An 11,729-nucleotide genomic window follows, 5' to 3' on the forward strand; every position below is an offset into this window, starting at 1 on the left:
TGTGTGTGTGTATGTGTGTGTGTGGTGTGTGTGTGTGTGTGTGTGTGTGTGTGTGTGTGTGTGTGTGTGTGTGTGTGTGTGTGTGTGTGTGTGTGTGTGTGTGTGTGTGTGTGTGTGTGTGTGTTTGTGTGTGTGTGATGACTGGAATCCTTTTATTTTTGTATTAGTCTGTAAAGTTATTAGAAACATAATGGAATAGGAATGAAATCAATAAAATAGGAATGAAAATGACTAACACTGAGTTGTCTTCATCATTATATTCAAGCAAATTAAGAAAGAAAGAGAGAAAGAAAGAAGGAGAGAGTGATTTAGAAAGAACGAAATGAAGGAAAGGAATAAGGAATTAAAGGAAAAAAGAAAGACAGAATAACTAACCATACTTAACGTACAAGAAAATACCTAAACTGGCCAGACTTAGCACAGTCCACCACAGTCTGCTAACACAGGTATGAGCTCAACAGTGGAGCAGTGGGGGTGGTCTACACCGCACATTAGAGAAGATTGGGGAGGGAAGAGACAAGCAGGTCAACTTCCACTCAACTCCTTTCCAGTCCAACCTGATAAACCTGCAGTCTTTCAGTCTCCAGCTGTCTGCTTTAGCTGCAGGCCTGCTGTGGTTACATGACCAAATCGTCATTAATGTAAATGGAAGAACTGTGATTTAATTTAGTTAAAATCTGTAATATGTTTGAAGGTTCACGTCAATAGTCTATATTTGATGTTTATACTACAACTTACTGATAATATTAATTGTGGTAAAACTATTTGATATTATTTCCCCAGAAACTGAAGGGCTGATTAAAAACCCAAATTTACATATTTGCTTAACCATAAATCGTTTATCCAATTATTCATAACTGAGTGACTTACAACAGTAACATTTAACTTCAGATCTACCAGATGGCACCACAGTACACTAGAGGGTAGTATTGCTCAGGTTTTTGTTAAACTCTGAATCAAACATCTGGACAGTTTGAGTGAAGATGAACCAAAAAGCTTTTGGCAACTAAAAATATCTGCACTTGCATCTGTGCACGTAGCATTGGCAGCAGTCTGCAACAGGCATGTGAGTACTTCATAGTTTATTGAATGGAATATTGAGATAGGAAAAGCACACTGCAGGACACTTTACACTCGAGACTTTAGTGAGAAAATAACTTTGTCCACTGTCATTATCAATGCCTGTTAGCTGAGCATGGAACATGGAACCGAGTAGTGGCCCGGTTCCCAGATGGCAGTCAACATTGAGCCAGAACCAAGCCGGACTTAGGCCAGAACGAGCACAGCCCCCTACTGCCTAGAGCGGAAATATGCATGTATAAGCAGGACTATATGAAAGTTCAAATCCAGCCTTGGCTGCCTTGATGCAATTCTTTTACAGCTGCCCCCTCATGGCTCCTGTCCAATGTAATCCACAAGTTTATTTTTAAATGTGGGCTCGTCCTCGCAATAGCTGTGCAAATATTGTCTTAGGCTGCAATAGTGACAGTATTTCAGCAACCTGTGGCAGGCAGCAGACCTTCACCTGATCCACCGCAGGTCACTTAAAACTGTCACTGACCACTCAAAACTTCTCGTTTTCTAGTGTATTTGACTAGTATATCATATCTGTGAACGAAAAATGATAATTAAGAGGTCACAAACCACATTCTAATTCGGTTTTCTTCAGTAGACTTGTGATCTGACGAGGTTGTTCCAACATCATACTAGATAGAAGAGAAAAGACCAAGGTCCAGTCAGTTAGCTGCAAAGACAACTGTCTTAGCTCATGGCTTGACTGAATGTAAAATGTAACACGCTTTCAGATAAAAGATTCTAGGAGCTCCAACTGGTTTTCTCTGTGCAACCTGTCCCTGTTGAATAAAAAAACAAAACGTACCCTGATTTTCTTTTCTTTATTAATTTGCACAGCAAAACAATGACAGTGCCTCTCTCCAAAGTCACTGTTAGAGGCAGTATTGCACAACACCTCCTTGGACAGAAGGGACAGGAGATAGACACTCTCACTAGCACCGATAAAAATAACCCTTCATCTCACAGCTTCGAGCGTCTCATTTTCGCCTCAGCACGAGCTTGTGTTAGATCCTTCAGGCAGACTCTGTCTACAAAGGCCCGATGACTCCAGAGCTCATTTCATGCAAGAGTGCAACAGCTTGCGGAACATTAAACATGAGGTGACAAAGTTAATTAGCATCTCTCCTGCTAGATTAATTACCCATGACATTCATTTGAAGCATCATGAGGAGTTCTAAGTAACTCTGTGGTCTGATATTGTTTTTTGGTATCATACTGACTGGAGTATCGCCAATATGGTTGAGCTTGGGTTGAGCGTGGGTTCTGTTTGCCACACCAACCAGCCTGACTCTTTGGCATTGAGGTCAGGGTGCAGGGTTTGTGACCAGGGGACCGAGGTCAGATGTCAAGTGATGTGACTTTTCTTTTCCTTTGCTATATAGACCCCAAGGTTCACCTGAATGTCACGATAAGGCATTTTCTCAGATATCCAAGTGCGTCTGCCTGCCAGGGTGAAACAAAACGGGAAATATGGAAGATTGCGGATATTATGGAGCTTCCATGGGAGGCTGCCTCCACCCACTGCCAGGCCCCCGCCAAAGCACATCTTGCTAAAGCAAAGTTGACAGCCTGTGCTCACACCTGGATGCTTGGCAAGCACGAGCTTGCTGCGTCACGTCATGTTGTGTGTGTGTTTACTGTTCCAGTGGACTGATACGACTTGAAGGCGTTCCCTCCCTCTATTGTTCTGTCTTAAATAGGCTGTAGTCGATAGCTCAACATGCTGTCACTGAAAACAATAGCCAATTGTGTTCCAATCAAATGTAAATTTGTTCATTTACAGCAAGTCTGAGGTGTAACAATTATTCTTTATTAACAGAGTAATACATGTTGTGTTCAGACATAGTCATAAAATAATTAGCTATTGTTTGATACAGTCTAGCACTGATATCAATCTCTTAGGGATTCACTTTTGGTGAAGCAAATGCCTACCCTCTTCTAACTCTTGCACTCATAACTTGCACTTACAGTAGTTACATTCCTGCACTTTTTTCTGTTTCTTATGTAAAATAGTTTTTATTGTTACACTAGTTCTTTTTTGCTTGTAGCTTGATTGTTCTCTCCCTTGTACATTGCTTTGGATAAAAGCGTCTGCTAAAAGACTAAATGTAAATGTACTCATCAAACAGAGGAATGCTCTTAACCCCATGTTCGACCTAGTCTGTTCATAGCATGATAGATAGCGTAAGAGGGCTGGCCTAGGGGAGAACTTCCTGTTTTGGTCTGCAGTTGTCCAATAACATAGTCTTCCTGGCTGGTCGACAGAATTTGGTGCACTGAACTTCAGCAAGTATATCTGTTTGGCTGAGGACCATCAAGAGGACAAGAGGGGATATTAAGGGAAACTCTGGCATTGAGAGGTAACGCAATTGTCGTTTTATCATAAACCATGCTATGCGTTGTTCAATAGTTTCCATTACATGGGAGAGTAATCTCACTTGTGATGCCTAAAACTTGATTGTTCCTGATAACATGTTAATGTTTACTGAATGCAAGGCTCAGATGTTTATGCTGTCATCATATGCTTTCACTGAGAGTGACGCACTTACCTTGAGCTGTTAGATACAACGTATAAAAACAACGATATTTTTTTATCACATATTGGAACAGTTTAAAGCAATATTTATTTAGAACATGTCTGAGCAGTGCAGATGTGGAGATTTAAAAACAATAATCTATCAGCAGATAATTTTTTTTTTTTTGCTTATTGTATGTCATATTTTGCACTGTCACTGCAGATGTAAATAATTCTGTAAATGACTGCATCTTGTTTAACATTTTAAAATGTAAAAAACTAGTATGCAAAGCTCTGCAAAACAGACAAATCCAAAATCACCTTTACTTTCAACTGTGGTAATTTTAGTGTATTCATTCAACTCATATGCATATAATTCCTTATATACCATAATGTGGAAACTGTCAGGCTATGCATATATGGATGTGAACTGCTTGTGAGGTAGAAGAAAGACCTTTTAATGACCCCTCTCTTTCTCTCTCTCTCTTTCTCTCTCTCTCTCTCTCTCTCTCTCTCACACTTTATCTATCTCTCTCACACGTAATGTCTCTCACTCTAAGGGGTATTAGGCATAGTCACAGTCATTTAAGAGAATCTTACCTGTGGTTGGAGGAAGTCTTTACATCCTCTCTCTTACCACAAACCATGTGATGGCTGACAATGCAGGCTACGTGACGCAGAGCCACGGTCCCCATGGCGTCTGCTCTTGCTCTGCTCTTCTGATGGAGAGGAGTTTGTGTGTGTTATAGCATGGACCACTTCAAACTTTGATAAAAATAGCCGACCTACAGTTTAACAATGATGTGGTTTAGCGGCATGATAGGGTCAGTTAAGTATGATGCACTGTTTGATAACAGAAGTGATGTATGCAGTTTCTGTATGTTATAATCTCAGAGGAAAAAACGCAACACATGTGGTTGACATGATGAATGATAATGCCGCATATTGACCTACATTTCACTTCCCTGAAAACTAGTCATCCAGGAGATCAAATGCTGTAGGTCTATATACATTAGAGTTAGTGTTTGGGTAGTTTTTTATATGGTTATTGACCATTAATTAACTTTTACATACAATACAATTAATGCAAATATAGGCTTCATAGTTTTACTCATGAACATTTTTGAAAACACTCAAGTAAAACAAAGAAAGAGTGTGAGAAAGAGGGAGAGACAGGTGAAGGCTGAAATGGTTGAATACAGTAGCCAGCAGACACCTCTATCTCCCGACAGGGGTCTACATTGAATTTCAGTATAGTCTTCTCTTTCTCCCTCTTTCTCCTCACCGTTCAAACTTCCTGGTCACTGAAACTGTGGGCTGCATTACTTCACCATGCGCACCAGGAGTGATGTGAGGCTGTGTGCTGATTGGCTCGAACTGAAACTTTTCAGTATTCTCATTGGCTGTCGCGGCTCTCGTGTGAAGCAATACGCAAATAGATTTGATGTGCTGTGTGAAAGCGACCCCGTCATTGCCAGTGCAGCCGAGCTGAGTCGAGAAGGGGGTGTGTCGCAGGACCCAAGGCATTCATTGTCCAAAACCGGTCTTATTTTATAATGCTTTTATTTAATTACTTAGCTGGTAACTGAAGCAGTATTCTTAGAGTCTTAAGTTTTTTTTATTTCAACCAATATTATTTCATTTTTACCGAGGACAAAGTAACATTTTACAATGAATTGCACCAGGTAAGATGGCAAAGTGCGTCAGACTGGCTGTAACGCTTAAAAGAAGTAGGCTGAACTAAACGTATCTAAACGAGTATGTAACAGTAGTCATCGCGACTAAACGGCTTTGTGGATGTATAAAAGACATTTGAAACGGGAACACTGTGTGCCTTATGAGGCTCACGTTAGCCCAAGTGATAGAAATATTTGAATTTTTGCCTCAGCCTTTTGGAATGTCTCTGTCTCTTAGACTACCGTTTACTTTCATGCAAATGTAATTGAATAAATTGTAAATGTAAGTACAATTGAGCCTCTAACCACATTTATCTAAAGAGGGGTAAAGAAAAAGAAACTTGTTTGGATTAAAATAGGAATGTGATTGATTTATTTACTGTATGCTAAGTTTAGCGTGTTAAAGTAATAAATGAAACATCACTATTGAAACTCGATATCATACATATAGTGAACTGTAAGAATTGTAATTTTTGTGTAGTGCTTCTTGTAATTTGACTGCATTCGTACTTTGTAGCCTAGGCTACTGGGAGACAACACTGTTGAGATTAAAATCTAAAACAAATGTCCATGCAACATTCTGGCACTCCAAATATATGCTTTAGTTATGACTAATGGCCCAAAGCCAGTGGCCAGTAGGCTAGTAGTTTAATATTGGTGTTCTGTCACATCACTGCTGTATCCTAATCGTTATGCAGAGTCCCTTGTCTACTAGTCTGCCTGTTGGTAAATGAGGTGTCTAATGTCGGCTGTTTTTCCTCCACCACAGGGTCCTGCAGATATTAAACCCTAGGCCGATGCCAAGTCCAATCATGCCGGTCGACATGGCCATGCGGATCTGCCTGGCGCAGTCACCGCCAGTGTGCAGTTTCCTGGGATCCTACGAGGCACGGAGGCTTGCCTGCCAGTACAAGCCACTGCGCCCCTGCATCAGCTCCAAGGCAGAGGTCGAGACCCCCACCGTGGGTTGGAAGAGTCCCAAGACCAAGCGCAAGAAGAGGGTGGTGTTCGCTGATTCTAAGGGCAAGTCGCTGACCGCCATCCACGTATTCAAAGAATTCGAAGAGGACCCCCTGGCGGATCTGCAGTTCGAGCTATCAGACCTGGAGAACGCCATCGTGGGCCTGAAGGTGGCGAAAGAGAGGAGCATGGTGTTGGCCTTTAACCAGCCTGCTGCAGACTACCTTGACTTCCGGAACCGGTTGAAGAAGAACCTCGTCAGCCTGGAGAACTGTGTGCTCCAAGACAAGTCCCTCAGCGGAACCATCAAAGTCAGCAACATCAGCTTCCAGAAATCAGTAGACCTCCGGATAACGTTCGATTCGTGGAAAAACTACACAGACGTTTCTTGCCTGTACATGAATAACGTGTATGGATGCTTGGACATTGACACGTTCTCGTTTGCCATCGACCTGCCAAGCGTCATTCCCCAAGATAAAAGCCTGGAGTTTTGCATCTGCTATAAAACCCTGGACCAGGAGTACTGGGACAACAACGACGGCAAGAACTACAAGCTGGTCCATTCGGAGCAAGAGCAGGACCAGCATCCGGGCACCATCCAGAAACCCCCGCAGGAGTTCAAGACCCAAGACAAGAAACCTGAGATGGAATTCGACCAGTTTGGTAGCCCAAGAACATCCAGCGGCTTCTTCCCCGAGTGGCAGAGCTGGGGCCGCATCGAGAGCAGCACCCCCTACTGGTGATATGACAAAAACATCCCCCACACGACTAACCCACGAGAAAATGTCCCATAGATGAAGCCTGTGGAGATTGGTCCTTGGATCAAGCCTAGAGGAGGCTTATTCCAGAACTGGAACCACAGAGAGAGCTGAAGCCATTCAGTTCCCGTCAACTTGAACTTCAATCACAGATGCTAACAGTTTGAACCCCATCGGATCTGAGAGATGTCCACATTATCTTCCTGCTTTGCCAACTCGAATATAATTGGGGGAAATGTTCTTGGGGAAATGGACACTATTGCAAATGTGGATGTGAAGAGAGTAACAGTTAGTGCTCGGCTGTCCCGGCCACTCTAATCCCAGTACAGAATAGTGAGATTAACCAATGTGGCTAATTGCTGTCGTCATGTCGTCTGACATGGCAGAATAAAATGGAGCAGGACGAAACTCACTTTGGCAGAACAGGATAATGTTCAGCTGAATCTTCTGGCAAATGGTTGTCCTTTTATTTGCAAGTATCCCATTTTTGCTGTGCACTTAAAGCATTTCTTCGATTTTTAAATTTAAAGTTTTTTTTAGTTTCATTGGGTTTTCTGTTTGTTTGTTTTCCTTGTATCATAAATGCCTTCCTCTGAAGTTGTCTCGGATTGTCAAAGTCAGTTCTATGGAGGTTGGTGGCATTACTTCAGACCTGTATTAAGGCAAGGTCTTTGCAAAGACAAGTTGAGTGCAGAAGTCTAGATCGTGTCTGTTAGTTTATGTAGTGCATGCTGCTGAGTTGTGCAGCACCCCCATGGCAGGTTCAGCGTATGTTTAGTTTAATGTTTTTGTTTTTTCTTTGGGTTTTTTTTTCATGAAGGGGAATGTTCTTCTGGATCACGTTGGATTTGAGTGTGACAATCTGATGCCAGCAACCTGAATGCAAGGGGTCCTTATTTAACCCCCACCTTCTCATCACCGCACGCACCCCCAGCCTTCGTCTCAGATGGTCCCCAGGCCTGAGTCACTGAGACTAGTGAAGTTTGCACTGATACGGAATGATGCCTTCTTTTTGAAATGCCAAAATGTGAAAGTGAAATGATTTGGTACAGCATGAATTTCCACTTCATATTGAAGTTTATGTATTTCTGTATCCATATTCATGGTACCACATAAATGATCACTTTCAGAGGCAAAAGTTGAAATATGCATACCGGTTAGGCCCCCCCCCCCCCCCCTTTTTTTTGCACAGAGTACAGTTAGTCATTAGGTGTTAAAGATGCACCATTTTTGCACATGAGCCAACTCTCCAAGTCCACTAACTTTAAGTAATTATATCCTCACACAATCAGTGTGCCTTCCCAACATCTTTCCCTTTTCTGTCTGTTTGCTGCTAAAGGTTGCTTTAGGCTGTTGTCTACGTAGCTTGATTTGTGGACCCAATGTATGTGAATTGTCTTTTTTCTATGTGAATAGAAGAAGCAGAGGGTGGGGGTTATGGTATTGCATTTAACGAGGGATGGAGAATGTAATTTAAGGGAAGTATTTTGTACGTAAGGGACGAGACATGCTTGCGTGTCTGCAATATGGAGGACAGGGGTGGAGGCGAAGACTAGTCATAGCTTTCTTTTTAGTGCTTTTGCTTTTTTCCCCTATCATCAGATGGAAAAACCTGTTCAGAACGTAAAAGGTCGATGACTTGGCAGCAGGATGTACGGTGTTGGCAAATGGCAGTTAGCCAGTGCAAGCCACAGAGATTACAGAGTTAAGTGTTATGGATTGAATGTAGAAGAACACACAGGCCTCAATGGTGGCCTGGTTTATTGTCTGTATGTGTGCGACTTTTTTTTCTACTGCAAAGAAAGGTGTCTGTCAGAAAGAATGGTCATATGTGTCATGTTCCTTTTAGAAATAAAACGCTACAAGTTTCTACTGAGAAAGACTCATGAGTTTTACATGTGCTCAATGTATGATTAGACATGCATCTCTTGCTTATGGTTTATCAGACATTCATCATATGTGCTAATTCATTCATCCTTTCAATAGTTTATTAATTGACTGATTGATGGGGCAATTATGAAATTATAACATCACAACAAAACAGTCCTCTGTTTAACCATCTGACACTAGTTTACAGTCTTATATTAACACTGGGAAATATAAGAGCCGGTATTTATGATAGGAGTATGTAGTACCGTAAATGGTCTGTTAACGCCAGTAAAGTAGGTTAAATGGCTTATTAACACATGTAGAGTAAAACACCCATTATAGAGAGAAAATGTCAGAGAAAATGTCACCAAAAGGAATGTGTCCAGAATTAGGTCAAGCTCCAATGAAATTACCAATTTAGAAAACAAAAGTATTTTATTTAAAAAAAAATGAAAGGCCACTGAGAAACTGAACAAGCGGAGACAAAATAGCTCATCTGCCCAGAAACAAACGAGAGGCGAAGAAGACCGTGCCAAACTAAAATATCCCCTCCCTTTGATCCATGGGCATCTATTGTAGGTCAGCTAACACAACACAGGAAGACAGGGACGGTTCAAGACAGTGGACCCTTTAATTTCTTCTTTCTCTGTCTTTTTAATTATATATCTTTTTTTTTAGAACTAAATTAAATTGGGTATTGGACCGAATTGTTAGACAGAGTCAACATCTAGTCTCTGCGTTGAACTGTGCCTTCTCAAAAATCGTGTCCACGCTGAGTGCTGCAGTTTCACACTTGGCTGAATGTCTGTGTTCATGACAGACTGCACGTCCTACAAAAAAACATGTTGTCAAACAGTGACGAAACAGGAAGCTTCTGCGTAATATTTACTGTCAGCGTTAAGACATCTTCCTGTGGTGTTCACCTCATTCACATGCGTCACCTGACGCGTCAGCCTTCACCATTTTACATCTTGTTAGCTTGTTTGCTAATTTAGCTCTTCTGTTAACTCCCACCATTTCAGCTGCTGGTCTTACTCTCCCTCTCTAAGGTCCATGGTTGCCTCTCACTCTTTGACCACTCTTTTCACTGTGTGCAGAAGGGAGAGAATACACCTTCCTTCACAATGTTTTCTTGTATCCCTGTGTGTTCTGCTCAATTGTACATCTGGAATTGAAAAGGTTGAGACATCTTCATAATGCATTCAAGCACATTGTATCTGCACAAGAGATGAAGCGAAACATTTCAAAGCACCCTTGATATTTCAACTGTGAAATGTGCATATATAATGTAGCAGGCTAGATAAGAGGCCTTGTCATCCCACAAAATTCTTTGTCATGTCCAATGTTCCCAATTATGTGAAGGATGATTTAATAAGGTCTCCAGGAGCCTGTCCAGTCCCGTCCATGGCAGCTATAACCCAGGCCCCCATGGGAAAGTATGTCAGGACGTCTGCTCGAACGGCGGTCTGGAAAAGCTTTTCATTTCAGCACAAAAGACATCTGTTGTTTTAGGTGTGACATTTCATACATCATTGTGAGTTTCTCCACAATCTTCACCAGTGGAAAACATCTGAGATGTTTTATCTTTATTCTATCTCACAAACAGAGAGAGAATTGCCAGATGAAGCATATGCAGTGCTAATTCTGAGACCAATTAACAATATATTGATTAATAGCAGTCTTTTTTGTCATTACTTCTCTCGCTTCCACAGACGATTGTTCATGTAGTGTTGTCTAATTGTTTCATATTGAGAGATACATACCTCAGTGTCGTGGAGCTATAATGACTGTCAGTGTGTAATACGACATGACAATCTGGCAAACAAAACACTGATTAAAATTCCTCCAATTATCAAAATGGCCTTGGCGACACAACACAACACGCTGGCAAGTAAACACTTGTTTCCCTCAACGAGCAGGGAAGCAGAGGGCAAAAATAGGCGGTTATGTTTTTTTTTTTGGGGGGGGGGGGGGGCTTGTTTTTCTGGGTCATTTTTCTAGTAGAGCCAAGGTTAGTCTAGGAGCCTTAATGTTCAGATAATTGTCTTATGATGGACCAGCTATTCTCAGAATGCAACAAATGAAAATGATCAATGATCATCGAATTTGTATTTCCCTAGTCTTATGGGATATGTAACAGCAAGAAAAAAACCCTGAAGTCTATAGTCTTATTTATGAATGCCCACCTATTTGAGAACGAACCCAACTTCGATTCCCCAAGTTGTTGTATGACAACTAGTTCCACAAAGCTATGAAACACACTTAAGCAATGAAACAAGTACTCCGTGGCCTATGAGTCCACATTGGAGTTCATGCTCATTTCCCCTGAGTCACCTCAGATATTTACATCACCCGAGTTGCTCTATGTCCGCCCCCAAGGCCACTGATGCAACTGATGCAACGTGTTGGATGCTCAGTATATCTAGAGGTCTAAGTTCTTGTCAACCGGTTCTATTCTCAGCACCGCGTGCCACAACCGACGCGCATGGAGGCATTGCACCCTCAAATGTCAGGCAGCACAAATATAGACTGGCAGGGGTTGAATGCGTAGACTGTGTTGCAGACTAGGCTAAGGGTGGTTAGGTGGGCGTGGGGGGGGGGGGTGAAAGATGTCTTTGCCCTGTCTCTGCCCTGTCTCTACTGGACATGTGAGATATTGGTTCAGTTGCCTTCATTAAAGTGGCATGTTATATTGATATGCGATCTCAGACAACATAAGATCTTCAGTTACCTCCCAATTGTGGTTTTTAGGAGTGGCAAGCCATGGGAGGGTATAAAAGAGTGAAGTGTAAATCAGAGTAAAGAAGGAGAAGAAAAAAACCTGCTAAAACGTGTGTCATTTTTGGGTGACTAAAAACCATGACTCCAGTCCTGTTT

General features: G+C 41.8%; 1 protein-coding gene across 1 annotated transcript; it reads left to right on the forward strand.

The window, feature by feature from the left end:
- The first annotated feature begins 5,077 nt into the window (after positions 1-5,077).
- Positions 5,078-8,863, forward strand: ppp1r3cb (protein phosphatase 1, regulatory subunit 3Cb). Its single transcript, XM_080834173.1, has 2 exons — positions 5,078-5,274; positions 6,035-8,863. Exons 1-2 carry the CDS (start codon positions 5,261-5,263, stop codon positions 6,966-6,968), a joined length of 948 nt encoding a protein of 315 aa, XP_080690299.1. The 5' UTR covers positions 5,078-5,260; the 3' UTR covers positions 6,969-8,863.
- The last annotated feature ends 2,866 nt before the right edge of the window (positions 8,864-11,729 follow it).

The sequence above is a fragment of the Sprattus sprattus genome, assembly GCF_963457725.1.
Source record: "Sprattus sprattus genome assembly, chromosome: 3".
In the NCBI taxonomy this organism is placed as follows: Eukaryota; Metazoa; Chordata; class Actinopteri; order Clupeiformes; family Clupeidae; genus Sprattus; species Sprattus sprattus.